This window comes from Myzus persicae, unplaced genomic scaffold (genome assembly GCF_001856785.1).
Source record: "Myzus persicae strain clone G006 unplaced genomic scaffold, MPER_G0061.0, whole genome shotgun sequence".
NCBI lineage: Eukaryota > Metazoa > Arthropoda > Insecta > Hemiptera > Aphididae > Myzus > Myzus persicae.
The window spans coordinates 523,627-543,105 of NW_019100692.1; the positions used below are offsets into that span (position 1 = coordinate 523,627).

The 19,479-nt window shown below is 24.8% G+C and overlaps 1 protein-coding gene across 6 annotated transcripts; it reads right to left on the reverse strand.

Moving 5' to 3' along the window:
- Positions 1–319: 319 nt before the first annotated feature.
- Positions 320–19,076, reverse strand: LOC111042500 (zinc finger and BTB domain-containing protein 8A.1-B-like). 6 transcript variants are annotated; one of them, XR_002605452.1, is made up of 6 exons: positions 6,879–7,624; positions 4,447–4,622; positions 3,218–4,022; positions 1,648–1,918; positions 1,275–1,528; positions 320–455 (listed from the first exon to the last, which is right to left on the reverse strand). XR_002605452.1 is itself a non-coding variant. In XM_022327130.1 (3 exons), exons 1-3 carry the CDS (start codon positions 17,484–17,486, stop codon positions 7,018–7,020), a joined length of 189 nt encoding a protein of 62 aa, XP_022182822.1. In that variant the 5' UTR covers positions 17,487–19,076; the 3' UTR covers positions 6,879–7,017. The 6 variants fall into 6 exon arrangements, 3 of the variants coding, with proteins under 3 accessions (XP_022182820.1, XP_022182821.1, XP_022182822.1); XR_002605453.1 differs by lacking the exons at positions 320–455; positions 1,275–1,528; positions 1,648–1,918 and adding an exon at positions 1,925–2,574 and having other exon boundaries at positions 3,218–3,496; positions 3,969–4,022; positions 6,879–7,620; XR_002605454.1 differs by lacking the exons at positions 320–455; positions 1,275–1,528; positions 1,648–1,918; positions 4,447–4,622; positions 6,879–7,624 and adding exons at positions 1,925–2,574; positions 14,756–14,792; positions 17,419–19,074 and having other exon boundaries at positions 3,218–3,496.
- Between the last annotated feature and the right edge of the window lie 403 nt (positions 19,077–19,479).

The window sequence follows — 19,479 nt, forward strand, 5'->3', positions numbered from 1 at the left end:
AAAAAATATTGTGATGGTTTCAAGATAGTTTACAAATAATATAATTATTCAGGATTCAAAATTCAATGCACATGGTTGATAACAATAATTAATATTGAAGGACACATAATTTATATAGTTTATATTATTCGTCAATTACTTGAATTATTGAGGTTTATTGAGTTATACAGTTTAATATAAATATAAATAAAAGGGTTAAGGTTTAATTTAATTAGTAACCAGTTAGACAGGTTAAATTTCAAATAAATACTCTTTCAATTGTTATACTGTTTATACAATTTTATGAATCACAACCAAATGATTCCGTAGAGTTCCTCTATGGGCAAATTTTTTAAAACAAATATCACAACTAAATTTTGGTTGAACTCCACATTCAAATTTCTTGTGAGCAAATAAATTACGCTTATATTTATAACTTCGGCCGCAATTGTAGCACATAAAACTGTTAGCAGGCACTAAAACAAATAACATTATTTTCTATGTAATCATTTAAATGTTTATACACCCCAAATCTAAAAATAATCCAAGCACTTGTTAAATATAAATTATTGTATTCAATTTGAGTACATAATAAAGCATCATAACTTTAGAATATTGTGTGTGCTTTTACTATCTTTAAGTGAAACTATTAAAATGTTTTCAATTTATAAAGTATATAAACATTAAGAAAACCGAAAACGTTTGAAACTTATAATTTTTATAGGATTATCAAACATTTAACATAAATAATTCAATGAACTTTCAAATATGTAATGTAGGAATAAATGTAATATGTAAATAATAAATTTGTCATGTGTCATAACAGGAAATTAAGAATAAACTATAAACATATACTTTTACCAGCTAATCTAAGATAAACATTTTTAATGGTCAGCTGTGTTCCAAGATTATTTTCAAGAGAAATATATAAATTTTTGAGAAGTAAGAACCTAATAATATTTACAATTATATATTTTATTATTAGACAGTAATATTATTGAAGTTAAAAGTTATAAGTACACACAAAAATAAATATAACTTTATTTCATAATAAAATAATTAATTGTTTTAATACAGACAGAATAATTACACACTTAAATATTCATTCAGTGTTAAAACCGCACGCCATAATGTATACTATTTATTAATTACTTAATTAATAATTATTATTAATTGTAATAAAAAAGCTTAAATTGATATAACCTAACTATTACTTAGTAATCATTCAATTTTTTTTTATTTTCATACTTAAAAATCTTTAAAAATATTACTCATCTGAAGATTCATCAACTAACTTAAGTATATTAAGTATTATTTTTACTCCTTGGAATATATTTGTGTACTATCAGCATATGATTTTTTAAATTATCAGGCCGCTTAACCATTTTATCACAAAATAGACACTTCAACTGCGGTGTTTTATTGCATTCGTATTTTAAATGTTTGTAAAGGCTGGAATAGTATTTGTAGGCTTTACCACAATTTTGAGGGCATATGTAATTATCTTCAGAGTTATTTAACAATGTTGTTGTATCATAATCGTATAAACCTGAAAAAAAAATGTATTATTATAATTATTTTATTTGCAAGATAGTTTACAAATAAATAAACTCTTCAGGCATTATGTTGGTAGCACAAATTATATGCTACAAAAAGTATGATAGTTACATAAAAAAAAAAGGGTTCAGGTTTGGTTTGGTTCGGTTTATTCAGTTATATAGTTTTAAAGTACAGCATTGTAATTGTTATTTTTGTTAAACTATTTTATGAACCATAATTAAATGACTCCTTAGATTTCCTCTGTGGGCAAATTTTTTAAAACAAATATCACAATAAAATTTTGGTTGAACTCCACACTCAAATTTCTGGTGTGCATATAAATTACGCTTATATTTATAACTTCGACCGCAATTGTTGCACATAAAACAGTTTACACGCACTAAAACAAATAAGATTTTTCTATGTAATCTTCTAAAAAATAAATGTCATCCAAAACATAAATAAATAGTTAAAAAATAACCAATACATTATTTAAATATACCTATCATTAACTAAGCACCATTATTTTAGTAAATTGCAGGCAGAATTTCAAATGTGTTCTATTGATTTAAGACTATGTGTTAATTTGTCTATACAATTTGATAACAGAAAAAAAATACCTATTTCAAATCTAATATACCTAGTTCATTTATATTGTTTCTTTCAAGCTAAGCTAAGAAATTGGAGTATAAAAAGAAGATTTGGTTAAGTAGTTATGCATGTCAATTTTATTTTCAAGTGTAAAATATGAATACAATTTCTAAATATAAAAAATAAATAGAATGATGTAAGGTGAACCTTTAGGGCAAACTCTTTATATTTTTTCCTTATATGCCTTCAATCAAAAGTACCAAAACAATGAGCATGATATAGTATCATAAATTGAATATAATAACAAATGGGACCACAAAAAAAAAAAATTATTAACATAAATAATCAAACAAAAACAAGACGTAAGTACATCAATGCCTGTGTACAAAATATCTATACAAAATATGCTGACACTAGAGAGAGCACATTCCCAACACGTCCCAGCTCATTTGATTCACTGACTTGCTGAAAATAATGCTTATATTACTTATCTTATAATCTCCTATGCAGAAGATCAAATCATAGGCGTTTGCAGGCTTTAGGTTCCCAGGTGTGCACAAAATAAATTAGGAAACAAGAATTTTAAAAATCATTTAGTACAGCCAATTTTTTTAAATTGTAACAGTTTTTACTAAAATTGAGTCAAAACTCTATATAGATAAAAATAAGTGTATGTATAGTTAAACAAAGTTATGTGAAAATGAATAAAAAATTAACTCAATACATAAGTGATAACATACTATGTTTTTGAGACATTTTTCATATTGTCCATGAATGACAACATAGCAAGACCTTTTTCAATAGAAAAACAAAATTTTTGTTACTTTGGATAGTTAGACATTTTTAATATTGCTAATTTAACATAAGCTTTTGGATATTCGGTTTTTATATTTGTAGAACTAGTTCTAAGTAAAACTTCAAAAACTAAAAACCTAATGTAATAAAACTATTCACGTTTAGAACACCCTCGCAACGAAAAAATATCAAAAACTAACCAATTCATTGAAGTTTTTATTTAAGAAATAGGGCCTTAGACAACCCCATGTGCGCACGCCTATGATTAAAATTAGACAATATTTTAAACTGATAAAAACTAATCATTACGTACATTTTAGATTTCATACATCAGGATCTTCAGAGCTACAATCATATAGTGTTATTTTTTTAAAATAATGATGCACTAATTGCATATGCGTTCTTAAATTATCGGGCCGCTTAGACCTTTTATTGCAGAAAATGCACTTAAATTTTGGTGCTTTATTGCATTCATATTTTAAATGTTTGTTTAGACAAGATATATTTTTATAGCTTCTGCCGCAATTTTGAGGGCATATAATTACTTCTTCAATAGTGTTGACCAATGATACACTACTTAATATGCGAATTTCTGTGAAAAAAAGATTAAAATTAAATATTGTTAAACAAATAATTAAACTATTCAGCCATTACGTTAGAAGCACGGAATATTTACATTAAACTGCATTATAACTTACAGTTATTTACAAGATAGTTAGAAAGTGAAGATTATAAGGTAAATTTATTTACAAAAATATTTCATAACATTTAATTTTAATAAAATATTAACTCAGCATAATAATAGGATAAAGTTTATTTTATGGCAAAACAATAATTTAAATATTTTTAAATATATAATAAATATTCAATGGTTAATAATTATAAATAAACAATGTGTATTATATACTGTTACTACATAACACAGTTATGTATTCTAATCATATGTATCTTGTGATTGATACGTTGCTTGAAAGGCTTACGACAAATAACGCATTGGAATTTAGGATTCACTCCGCATTCATACTTCAAGTGTCTAGCCACACTACCTTTGTGCTTATACTTACGGCCACATTTGTTAGGGCAATGAATATCTTCCTCGCCATCAACCGAAAGAGTACCTATAATAATATAACAAACAAAAAAACATGTCTATCAACTATAATTTTATACTGATAGCAACAAGCAACAATAAAGCTCCCATAAATGCAAACAAATAAAAATAAAGCTCTGTTATAAAGTAATTTAGGTATACTATTTTTTTGAAACTAAGCATTAGTTATTTATTTACACATATTAAATATAATTTAAATGTTCTTCAAATTCAAATTACAACTGTCTCTTAATATTGAAATGTGTTTAGAAAAATAAAGTAGATTAATTTTTTTTTTAATTATATACTGATGATAATTAGGTAATATATTATGTATTCATACAAAATATATATTTATTATTTATCACACTAACATATGAAATTACTAAAATTGTTAGAATAACATAATTTATAAACTTGTGTAAAATTTTAATCCTGGTTGAGTTACATACCATTTGAAAAATGTCATATCAAATACAACAAACTTTTTCAATGATCACTGCCATTTTCCACGATAAATGCATATTCATTCATATTAACATCATCAAATGTTTTTATTTAACATTAAAAATTGAATTATGTTTAACTGCAATTACTGTTCATTTTTGTGCTAAGTAAACTGGTTTATCTAGAAGTAAAATAAATATAATAATTAATATAATTAAAAGTATAAGTACCTTATAACTTAATACTATATATATAAAACTTATATATAGATATATTCTTTAAGTTATTAGATAGGTACTTAAAACTGTTTTTATTTGTACTTTCATGACTGTTTCTTCAATCTAATATGTTGAACAATTAAACAACTAATTTTACAGTACTTTTATTATACAGAATCAAGTTATATTGATAGTATTTTTCATTAATAAATAATATTGATTATATAATTTTTACTTAATGATATGTGATAATCTTTTATAATTATGATATGGTAATGTTCAATAAATAATATTTAATTTTTAATTTTTAATTTTTTGTTATTTTAATTAATATAGGTAATTATTATATTGTATTTTTAAAGGGTCAGAAACATTTTACAATTCAAATAGTACATTTAATTTTATATTATCGACGATTCAAAGTTTTTTTTAAATGGTGAAATTAACATTAAAAACTATAAATAAATATATTATATTAATTTATAGCAAAATATACACATTTCTATTTTATACATTTATTATTAATAGTAAAATATATATAATTCATTAATAAGATTTTCTTATAAGCCCATTGTGATATATGACATAAACATTTAAGTTTGAACTTCCATAGAATGTATACTTAATACATAATTCATTTATACATATAAAAAAGGTATAGTATTATATATTTTTTATTACTAGCATATTATAAATCACAAGTTATTTTATACATTTTAATATTTTTGTTTTTATTTTGTTATATTATAATACAAATTTTCAGGATATGTTATTAATATTAATATTAATATAATATTACAATAAACACAAAGTTTAATGAGTAATCTGAGCACTAATAATATCAAATATAAAAATTGTATATTTATATATTTTTTTACACACAATAAAAAAATTAACATATCAAATATATAAAAACTGTTTTTTAAGCAATTTTAAGACTAATTTAATGATTGTAAGATACTCAAACTTTTAGTCATTGATATTTTACAATAATACAAACTGCAACAATCATATAGTTATGATTACAATATGACTAAAATAATTGTTTTTAACTATAACATTGACAATGAATCATGTTAACGCTGAACTTTTGTTTAAATGACTGCATTAATTAGGTTTACTGCACTAAAAAATAATATAATAATAATAAGTAAAATAATACAAACATTATTACATGATACCTTATACTATAGAAACAAATTAATAATTTGAAACACAATCCAGTAAAAACAATATTTTTAATAAGTATACAAAATATATAAATACAATAAAAAAGTTAATAAGTGATTTTTTTTATTAAATCATACATACTTATAGTTTAAAATTATAATTATAATAAAATTTAAAATATAAATATTGTTATAAAAAAATGATAAAAATAATTTTTTTATTTTTCTTCTATTATTTAAGTGATATATATTTTATCTAAATATAAATTTTAATGCTTTTTTGAGCACATTATATTCTGAAAATACAATAACAAGTATTTCTTAAGATAGACATTATTTATTAATTAATTTGATTTTTTTATATGATGATTAGAAAGTAAAATAATTTTTTTGATACCTAATATAGTAATATATGCCAATAGTATTTTTACTATCATGGTCTATAAAGATAATATTTCGTAGTGTATGCTGTTTAATGCAATACAATTGTGCATATACATAAGTTGTTCAATAAATAAGGTAATTCTATAGACTAATTATTTGACATACTAAAATATGCATGGGATGGGGTTTATCAATTTATTAACCAGTGACAAATGAGAAACAATTTATTTAATTATTAGTCATAATTCTAGACTATAAGGAATCAGCCTTTGAGTTATGACCTAAAATTTAAGTTGTATGTCATATACAACTATTACAATGTGTAAAATAATAAAATAGTAATTGACATAAATAATTGTACAAACTATTTAACCAAAATTTTGTTTACTATAAAAATAATTAAATACTTTACATAACTATTAATTTTCGAGTGGCAAATATTTTTTCACATTTTATAGAAAATTAAACAAATATAAGAAAATGAGATCTTTTTGAACTTGAACTATATAATAACACAGAAAAACCTAGATTTGTCCATAACCAATTTTAAAAATGTAATAATATTTATAACAAATAATACATACAATTTGTTCAAGAATGTTATACTTCTTTAGCTACAATGTAATTTTTAAAGTGTCAATTCACCAATTTATTTATACTACTTACTTAAGTCGTTTAAAACTCTTATCAATGCCATGTATGGACATTAAATGCATCTTAAATGTTTCTGGTTGTTTATAGGTTTTACCACATATGAGGCATTTGAATTGTGGCTCAATACCACATTCATACTTTAGATGTCGTACTAAACCTTTTTTGTATTTGTATTTCCGAGAACATTGTCTTGGACAGTAGAACATTCCGTCACTATATCGTTGTACTGAAATTCCTGAAACATGTGAATTGCCCACAAGCATAAAATAAAATTGCTGTTAGAATGTTTATAAAGTTCATGCAAACGTTTTGAAAACTATAAGCTGAGACTAATGAAGTAGTGGGAAAGCAAATTGACTATAGAACATAATTATTAATTACACTAGAAAATATTCATAATTTTTAGTTATTTATTTATTTTTGTCAATTAATAAAAAATTGAATAGGGATTAAAAATATAAACATACATAATATTCCTATAATATTTGAGCTTTATTTGCATAATGTAAAATTATATATAATTAGTTATTTAATTGAAAGTTCTTGATGGTTGACATCAATATAAATCAAAATAAATTTATTTTGCACTTATAATAGGTTTTATTATAATCATAATAATTATAACATTTACAAAAATAAATTTCACTCTGATACACTTCCAATATTTCTTAAGTACATAATTTAAAAGTTATAAAACCATAATGTATTATACAATATAAGATATTTCATATAAATAATTTTAAAAATTAAACAAAAAAAAAAACCGTTCAATTTAGTTTCATTTTCAGAACCATTATTATATATAAAGTGAACCACGGAAATAAAACTATTTCAATTACCTAATGTAGAAAAATAAATAAATCGTGAACCGTGAAGTATGAATTTTGAATGATTTTAAAACAAATCCATGTTAGTAACATAATTATTACCAATCAATCAAACTAAATCAAAAATATAATATCATTAATCACTAAATAATGTTCAACTTTATGTTCTTTAATGTTCTTATGGTTGGTATATCCACAAAAACACATTTCAATAGTCTCCTATATAGCTATAATGCTATATAAAAATAACTAAATTCAATAATAGCTGCATTTAATTATAATTTACAATTTATAAGCTAAAAAATATAAATTAACTTACCTATATTTTCTTTTCTTCAACATAATAAATATATAATCTTTTGTTCACATATAATGTATTGGGTTTTTACTTATGATTTTTAAAAAAATATAATAAGTACGGCATAAAGATTATAGATGTAAAAAATAAAAAAGTAAAAACACTGATAATAGTAAAAAAGTCTGTATAATAAAGAGTGTACAATATAAGTTTAATCTGTGTAAGCTAAAACACATAATATCAAATATTCGACTTAATTATAAATATGGTAGGTTAGATTTATAACTATATCATTATAATACGTATATAATGAACTCTTCAAATATCGTAGAAACAACTAATTGCTGTAAAATTTCTTTAATACACTTCCTAGTTAACTCACCTTAGTATATAAAGACTTGTTTCATAACTTAAAATAATTATTAAAAGCACAAAATTTCAAAATAAGTATTGCATGAGTAATGAACAATAAATACTATATTAATGGTCTAGTACAGTGGTTCTCAAACTGTGGTATGCTACTCAACTTTTTTACTCAAATTTAACTAGAGTTAAAAACTCCAAAATCTAAAGTAGGTATACGAATCGCACATTTCAGGTTTACTTACAACGTTACAGTACACTATACTAAATAAAAATCTGTAAGATTTTTTTATATATTTTAGTTAACTAACTGAGAAAAGGTACAGTGTCTATACAAGTTTCAGAACCCCTGGTCTAGTATATAATTCGAAAAAAATATTTCCTTGTCTCTCACCTTACCTTTAAATCCAAACTTGAATATGTTGACAATTGAAGATCTGAAATAATGAATTAATCTACTGTACTAGTATGAGTATGTATGCAAAATTTGAATTACATATTATTGTGCCTTTATTGGTATAAAAAATATGAATCTCTAAGTACCCACTCACTCTACCAGTAAAATCTGAGTTTGGGTATAACCAACTCTTAATTATAGGTATTTTTGGTTTTTTTTACATATCAAAATACTAAAAAGAGAGTTTAAATAATAAATGTTCTGGATATTAATTTTTTTAAGGGATATAAGTTGACACCCCTCACCTCCTTGGTATGCTTCTATATGATGGTGAAATAAAATTATACCAATATATATATATATTAATATAAATAATTCTAAGATCGCCAGAATTATCCAAATATTATACCTAGATAACCCAATGTGTAATTGATAATTGTTTTTTTTTTCAAGTGATTTTGATTTATCAACTTATATTCTAAACCCAAAATTGGCAAAATTAGAGCTAGGTAAGGAAAAAACTACATACAGGGGCAGCCTTCCTAGACATAGCCTAAGCCTTTGATCGGGTCTGGCACGACGGACTTTTATATAAATTAAAAACATTAAACACTCCAACTGAAATATATAATCTAATTAAATCCTACCTCTCCGATCGCTGCTTTAAAGTTCGAATCAACGATACCACATCGAGAACAAAACAAATTAACGCAGGAGTACCACAAGGTTCAAAAATTTCACCTTTACTTTTTAACTTATACGTTTTGGACTTCCCTACAACAAATAATACTGAAGTAGCACTATACGCTGATGACAGTGCTATATACTCAAGCGCCAAAGACACCGAAACAATAACCCAAAATATTCAAGCCCACCTGAATGAAATTCAAAAATAGGGAGATAAATGGAAAATTATATTAAACCCTCATAAGAGTACTGCGGTACTCTTCTCCAACCGACGCCCGAAAACTCCTGGTAACTTAAATTTGTACGGTAATAATATTCCTTGGTCTCCTAATATAAAATACCTAGGTGTAGTTCTGGACAGAAAATTAACTTGGAATCCACATATCACCTCCAAACTACAACAAGGATACCAGAGGCTAAAAATACTATACTCATTGATCAACCGACAAACTGCATTAAGCTAGAGATGTTCTCTTTTATTATATACACAAATTCTACGACCATTACTTCTATACGCAGTCCCTGTGTGGGGAAATTGTGCAAAAACCCACATCCACAAAATATAAGTTTTCTAATCAAAAGTTCTGAGAACCGTTTCTAATGCTCCATGGTTTGTACGAAATGATGCACTTCACAAAGATTTTCAGCTACCCACAATAACAGAGTACATAAAAAAATTAACAATCAACTTCTTCGATCACATCAATTCTGCTCACAGTGCGAAATTTTATAAACTAAGTGACCCACCTTCTGTACGCCAACTCAAGCGTGGACGCCCACACGACCTGTTGTTATAACTATTATTTATTATTATATTATTTTTTTTTTTTTCTTCCGATTTGTAAATACTTTGAAACGTAGTAGATAGTTTCTATTTTTACTAATAATTTTTCTAATTATTACTAATTGTTATATTTTTTTCCAAATGTTAAAAAAAAAATATATCTGATCAACATTAAGTTAAGGTGACATTTGTCAGTAAAACTTTATTTTAATAAAAAAATTTAAAAAAAAAAAAAGAGCTAGGGATAATTTTGAACAAATAATAATTAATATTAAATTGGATTTTTTTTTTTAATTGTATGCAATCTTTTCTTTTAAACACAATCAAATTTGTTAAAATTAAAGTTACCAATTAATTACATTTTATGAATTAGTATTTTATTATATTATTAAACATTATGAAATTATATAATTTATTATGAAAACACGTAAACCATTAATATGGATACCTAGTTGGTAAGTTGAAAAAAAATATATATATTATCAGTGGTGCTAGATAAACATCATGTTTACTGATGTAAAATTGGGCTATTTTGAAACCGAAGTACAACAAAATTACAAAAGTTGTTATTCTTTGTGTTAATAGATGATTTTGTCAAAATTCAAACTTAAAATGTCTGTAAAAATAACTGTATTTATATATTTATTAGTTACAGAAATAACTGCTGAGAGGACCCTTATTTTAAATTTTCAATCATTAACTGTAACACTTGAGAATTTTATAAATTTTTAACTACAAAATCATCATTAAAATCAATTTACAATTTGATAAATGTTATCAAAAATTGAAATTTTAATGCTTATAAAAAAAAAATGTGCATATGTATTTATTATATTTTTCAACGGCTATTGAAACAATATATCAAAAGTATTATATTAAATTTACATGCTTTTTGAGCCGAAAAAAATGTTTTTATTGACATTTATAGAAACAAAAATGAAAATTGAAAATGTCCGTCAACAGCTTGAAGCAAATCAAAATTATTTGAAAATGTTATCAAGTATTTGAACTAATGAAAAACATATGGTGTAAATTTCACGTATCTACAGCAATTCGTTTTTGAATTACAACAAAATAAGAAAATCTCTACATGAGAAATCGAGTGAATATGCAATGTTGTGAAAAAGTCAACTTCAAACGCCTATAAAAATTGTATTTGACTTTCCGATAGAAATTTTTTTTTGTTAAGGTAGATAGATAACCTTTTAAGGGATCTTATATTACATTTTTAAATCTTAGATATAAAAAAAAATTTTTTTATGAATTTCTAACTCAAAATAATTTGCTAATTTTAGGGATTATTAAGAATATAGTCGAAATTCTAAATTCAAAAACTCTTAAAAAATGACTGTACATTTACGCCCATCTTTTATTTTATTTTCCACTAACAACAACTTACAAGGAGCCTCATATTAAATTTCCAAGTTTTTCGGCTGAGTTAAACATTTTTAGACATTAGTTTAAAAACAACTTAAAATAATCGAAAATTTCAAATGCCTATAAATAGTTCAACATGAGTTAGAATATTTTGAAAATCGTACAGTGTATAGAAAATGCGGACATAAACATTCAGTGAACATTTCATGTACCTACAGTATTTTTTTTAGAGGTACATCAATGGCCAAAATCAATTTTGTCAAAAACCAAGTTTCTGTAAAAATACACTTAACGCTCCTGCTCAGAATCTAAAATCAATTTTAGTAAATCTATTATTATTTTTTTCAAATTAAACCTAGCTCTAATTTTGGGTTTAAGATACAAAATGAATAGATAATATTACTTGAAAAAAAAAACAATCAAACCAAAAATGAAATTCAAAATAGCAGTTACCATTAAAAAAAATTAAGCTGCATTGTGCATGTGCAAAATACATGAGTTAAAAAAATTGTAAGTTGGAGAGATTTGAGATCCATTAGTCTAGTTGAATGTCCCACAAACAAAATTGAAAATTATTTATAAAGTGATAAGCAGGGCTGGATGTTTATGAAATTGCAAATTTTTTTCTATTTATCCAATTTATTGTTAACCTAGATACAAATTTGATTCATGTTCTACTGAATAAAATAATGCTATTTTTATTTTGCATATTTAGTGGTTTTGTATTTTAAATGCATAATTTTGGATTTTAAGAATATAAATGCATATTTCAAGACAATTTAACGTAAAATATTAATAATGTTCCTTCTTAGGTTTTTTATATCGTGATTGTCTGGAATATTTATTAGATAACAATTTAATAATAGAATTTTGTATAGACTTCATGCCATGAGTATGTGGCGACGACCGGGCCATGTATTAGTACGATTTTAATCGGTGTGTTTCCCGGTCGGTCGTTAAGAGTACCTATTATTATTTATATTTTTCCGCGGTCAGTTGTACTTTTATTTAAAAATGCCGAAATGTAAGTCGTCTTGTTCAAATTTTTTTTTAGCATATTTTGGTGCTTTTATTGACTAAAAATGCATATTTTGTTTGCATATTTCATAATTTTTTAGTGCATAAATGCATGCATATTACAGTACTTTTAAGTGCATAAACATCCGAGAACTAGTGATAAGTGATAAAGTGTGTCCGGGATCTGCGGATACATGGAATAATATAATAAATAGGGCATGGGTTTAAATTACCTAAAAAATGCAATTTCAAAAAAAAGGAATTTATGACCTTAAAACTCAAAAGGATGTCCTGAAAAAATTCCCTGAAGTGCCCAACAATTTTCTTCAGAAAACTAGATAAATTTATGAACAGTTTTATATAAACACCAGATAACCTTAATAATGTTACTTAAGTACAAAATGTGTACTTCAATAAATATATATATACATATATAAATATTTTAATATTAGTAGAAAGAAAGTAAAAATGACCTAACACTTGACTTCTGAATACTTTGAATACCTGTTATCCAGAGGAGGCTAGGTAAATTAGGTCCGTGTAAATGTAGGGTACATTTTTAAAGTGGTAAGTTGAGTCCTATGTAAAAAAAGTAGTAAGTAAGTTGGGTTCTTGCTATAAACCCACTTACCTGTTCAGCCTAGACTTTTAAGACTTTTAATTTATACCATTTATACCATAAGATTTTTTTATTTATACAATTTATACCAAGAACATAATATTTTATACCATTTAATTATAAAATTTGACTTCTAATAAAGATGATTAAAAAATGGGATGAACATAATAGCATTTTATTTTCGGGACTCAATTTACCAAGTACCTACCTTTTTTTCAGGGACTCAACTTACCTATAACCTTTTTCCCAGGACCCAATATACCAATCAAAAAAAAAAATCAGATAGGTTTATCAATGATTTAACAATCCATACAAGTTCAAGTTCATAGTAAAAAATGATAATATTTAGAGAATAATAGATAACATAAAACCAATTTTTATTTTTGGAAGAACGTAACTACATAAAATAAAACCTATGAATAAGTTAACTTAACTAATAAAAAAAAATGATTTACCTTGTTGATTTTGAATAACTTCTGAGAGACAAGAAAATATTTATTTTTTTAGTTACATAAAATTACCTAGTTAAGGTTGTACATGTTTTTGATTAAAAGTACCAAGTACTTTAATAATTTACATATGTACATCAGTACAGATTCAATTTTTTTTTAATGTGACTAAATAATGTATCTAAATTTATACTAGCTACAAAACAATGTTTTAATACATTCCAATGTTTTCATAATTTATATCTTATTTGTATTTGTTTTTGAACATGATAGATATGCACATATATGCTACAATAATTAAGAAAAAATAAGCAATTAATAAGATTTAAGTAATTAAATCAAATTAATAATTTTTTCACAGGTTAGGTATGTAGTTTTTTGTCATTTTGAAACACAATACAAAAGAGAGAAAATTCAAGTTTATTTTTTTAAATTGGCACATTAAATATTTAGTCACAAAAATGCTTGTGTATGAAAATAAAACTTATTCTGATAGTAAAGTATATAATATTAAAATTTAAAATTATCAAATTTGCATAGTTTTGATAGTTCTAAGATAATTCTTAAGACTCTCGATATTAATAATGTTTAGTAAATATTAAAAAACTTCATAAATGTTTTTTATGAATTTAGATTAAATATTGTAAATAATGTAGAAGTCAAATAATAATTGCCTGAATAATTTATTTAAAATAATAATGTACAATTACTTATTATGCATATCTATGGATTAATTTTAAAAAAAAAAGATGTTCTTGAAAAGTAAATTTGTTTTGTACCTAGGTGTAGAATTGAGCTTTAAAAATTAATTTCTTAACCCAGTTTCCAGTGGTGTAACTATATTCAATAGTGCAATCTCATATTACCAAAAGTAGATGGGCTTAATAAGGTAATTTTATATCATATGAGATGATGAACCCTATAATATAGAAATTAACTAAAAACATTGAAAATATTAACAACATTTTTTTTCTCTGTATACAGAGACTAACATATCTATCAAGAACAAAATAATATCAGTATACACCACTGGCTTACTTAAAATGTTCTTTAATATTTTTAACCACTTACCTCACTTGTAACTGTGAAATTGAACATAGAAAATAGCCTGTAAAAAAACAAATAAATACATTATAGGCAGGTATGACTATGCAAGTATTTAGATTTTAAACATAAGTGAAATACAAGTATTCAAAATAACTTGAGTACCTAATACATATTTCAATAACTCTATGATTGGCTTTAATGCTGTGCCATAACATCTATTGTATTCTATAGGTCAAGGATGGCAAACATTTTGAACACTGTGTGCCCAAAATTTTGTTATAGTATAATTTGATTGTATAATTAATGTATTAGTATAAAAAGGTTAGTTTAGGTTATTATAGGTCCTATAATATTTCTCGGAAGTAATGCGAAAGCAGTTCCCACGTCATCGATTTAAAACTGGAAAAAAAGATAAGGGCCTATAGTATTATATATTAAATAATACATAATAGTAAAAATGTTTACGTGCCATGGATTTGCCGTCCCTGCTATAGGTAATATGCTATAATTTATATCATTAACCTTGCAATATAGTTTTATACATTTTTATTAATACCTATATAGTTACCTATGTAATTTTTATCTATTAAATAAAATAAATGACAGTATTATTAGAAACATATTTTATTATTTCTGTTTGTGAAATAGAGTAAAAAAAAATTGAGGCTTGTATAAAACCTTTTTTATACAATTTAAATGCCATTGTTATTTTTTTTCCATAAATGGATACGTATAAACATTTTTTAAAATTTCTGAATACAGCAATGCGATGAATTTTTAGTGGATTTTATTGAATCATGTCCAAATTAAAGCTTATATTCATGTTCAATAAATAATTTAAAAACAAACAATGTATAGCTGGTCAGATAGATAATATTACCTATTTAAATACTCAATAGTTATAATTAATAACTTATGTAATAAGTAAGGCAAAGGACTTGTAGCTCTATAAAATCACCAAATATGCACTTAAATGTACAATATATGCATTAAAAAATAAGATTATTTGTATGAATATATTTTATTTAAATTTTGATATCTGCGACTGATGTCCCCCAGGCCCGTACTGATAATATCATGTGCAGTGAACAATATCCATAAATAAATAAAATTAATAACTGGAATATGAATCTAATCGGCAATCCTCAAGAGTGGGAACAGTCACAACCATATTAATATGATCAAAATTTTAAATAATTTTAAATTCAACATTATTTTGGTTATATATATTAAATATTTAAATTAAACAATAACGTTGATGGTAAAAATATTGATAAAATGATAAATTATTGAAAATATGCATCTTAACTTATAGAATCGAAGAAATATGCACTAAAACCAAAAAAAACTCGAAACATGCATTTATATGCAAAATAAAATGTCAAAACTAGCTTTGTTTCATCATGAAAGGTATTTGTTTTTTACTCTGCTATTTTTGTAATCATATATCACAAATATTCAAATGCTACAAGTCCTCTGCCCTAGTAATAAGTAATATTAGTAGTAATAATAATATCTTAAATATACACAGTGAAAAATGAGGGGAAAATGTATTACACAGGTAGGTACCTACCAAATTAAATTATTTAAAACGTTTTTATATGATAGCTAAGACAAGTATAATGTACAACATCTAGAACTTTGTAACTCTACATTATGTACATAACCTCCTAACCATGAAATTTATATGTAGTCTTAACATTAAAAGAAAAATGTATAACAATAATAATAAGGCTGTCAACTAGTATGTGGTCTACGGGTGAATTTACAAGTATAGTATTAAATTAAAATGTATTAAAAATAAATAAATATCATAAGTAGTAAAATAAATTACTCATTGATTATAACTTGTAAATTTGTATGTATATCAATTGTCTCAAAATTGTTGTCAAGAATGTGGAATATTGTTAAATGAAAATCTTTTGCCAACATATTGAGTGTATGCTAGCATATAAATTGTAGTGTCACACAATAAGTGACCACCTATGTGACCAATAAGCGTCTGAGTCAATACTTTTAAGAAATTATGAAGTATTATTATCGAAAGTCATAAAGTTTGAGGCCATAAAGATATGATGTAGTGTCAGTCAGACGGGCCATGAATTCAGCCGTGGCCACTCCATATTTTAAGGGGTGCAAATTTTTTGCTCACTTGGCGTGTTCCTTTAGGTCTATACAGAGAGTAGAAATCCCGTAAAGTATATATTAAAATATTAAGCGGTGCGTAAATTGTAGGTGCAATTTTTCTTTACAGGGCGCAGGGCCGTCCTGAGGTCCATATGTTAATGAAAAATTGTTTCAACAATATCTCATGTGAATTTCTTTGAGGCCTGTGTATTTCATTATGGGGCCCCTTAAAAAAACTGATCCATGGGCCTGAGATATGCTAGGCCGACACTGGTAAAGTGTTAACCAAGCAAAAGAGATCCAACAGAATCTATTAAAGATAATCTTAAGCCAAAGTATAAACCGGCCTGCCGCAGGTAGACCACATACAATGTGGCAAGTAGAACGGATTTGCCAGTAGATTTCATACTATATGACACCCAATAATAATAGAGGCAAATATACAACCTACCTCAACATCATATGTATTATACATATATAGGTATTAATTAGCATACTATTCAATCATTGTACTTATTTTATATATTTTTATAGGTATTGAGAAATAATTTATATCTTACCAGTAGTTACAATAGTAGCTAGCCATATCCCGACTATTAACAGCAGACAACAGGCACTTCATTTTCATAAAATTAACACTTATAAAAACACTTGATTTTCTAAATTATTAATGACATTATGAGTACATAAATATCCAACTAGAACAATGATTGATATTAATTCAAAAACTAATTTTTGTTGAAACTGATTAAGATATCTTTTAAATCATTTAATAGCAAAAATTTGAATAGTTAAGTCAATTTAAAAATACAGACAAATTACTTAACTTGGAATATAGGTAATGTAGGTACTATAAGATTAACTTTATACTTGGTAAGTACACATCAAAGTATATTATTTTTAAAATAAAATTGGAAATATATGTAAACACCAATAATAGTTAAAGCCAAAAACTTAAATAAAAAATTATATAAATGGGTATATTACAATAGGTATTACTGTGCTTACGAGACATAATATATTCTATAAGTACTTAATTGTAAATATAACGACTAGCTGTTATTACAGCAGCCATTTATCATGGGATACCGGTAAAATGCCGGTTTGGAAACCAAAAGTTAAGGAAAATGTTATCTTGGACATAGTATTACTCACGGGTAAGGCGACAATGAATATATTAACGTCTCAAAAATTAACTTAAGTAAAATAAATTTTAATAATTCAATTTTTTTGTTGGATATTCATAATAGTTAGTCTATAATAAAGTAATCACTCATAAATAATTAACATACAGAAATGGTAAAATAAAGTCAGGGATAAACTAAAGTAATGGCTATGTCTTGTTGGAATTTCTGATGTTGTATTTTATGAAATTGAATATGGTCACCTCATATACCCTAGACTACATTACCTATCTATTATGATGAAAAACAAAACTGATAAAAATAAAAACCTAAATACATCAAAAAAAATTAAAAATTAATTTAACTTTTGAACTTGCCCATAAAATTAATCACAGAATATAAAAAAACATTTTAAAGTTGGTAAGTGAAATTTATGAGTATATAATTATACCAATTTTAATGTAACAACACATTTCGGCTATCCGAATATACAATTGTTGATAATAACAATGAATTTTGTGATTTGTCTAAGATTAACCATTAATAAGCCTTCAGATCAATCTATTATAACCTTTAGTTCTTAAACATTTTAAGGGCATATTGAATTTTAATTGAATCAAAGTAACAAGTACCTATTATCAATTATCATATAACTTATTATTACATTAACGGGAAGAGTTGCTAACGACACTTAACTTTTATAAATGGATACAAACCAAAATTAATTTAAAAGCATTGTTTTAATTAAGTATTCATGTTCTAATTTGCGCTATACTATACATAATTTAATCATATATAATATAAGAGTTAATAACCACAAAACACTACAAAATTAAAAAAAAAACAGTATGTAAACAACCACTTCACTCGATTATTTAAACAGTCGATGTTCAATAATCCTGCATACACAAAACGAACTTTTAATATTTAAAAATACAAAATTGAAAATACGCGTTCGCACACCTAGCAGCAAATACAAAATTGCATTAAGAACCGATAAAAACCGAAATTTAACAAGACAAAATCGAAAAAATAGTACTGAAACTCAAACATAATGATAACAACGGATCACCATTCGCCATACAATATTGTTGATAATTCAAACGTGAGGTTATGTTATTATCTCCAACCTCTTAGAAATGGCGCCGAAATAAAAACATACGCATCACAGACCTATTAACAAATTGTCCATGATACGTATAATAATTTTGTAGTTCAAAATATGTATTGAGTTTTATATTTTTTAATTTTAATTATTAATAGGTACAATAATATTATGACATTAACCTAGATAGTTGCTAAGTTGTTATAATATAAGCATTTGGTAAAAGTGTCAATTACTTCAGCTACGGCTGGTATTAATAGTTAATTGAAGGATGAACAATGTCCAGTGTCGAAAAAATTTGAATAATTTTGGGAGGATAATATTCACACTGATACGTCTATGTTAGCATACCTAATAAGTAATTACTCATGGATTGACAAATATTACTGTCG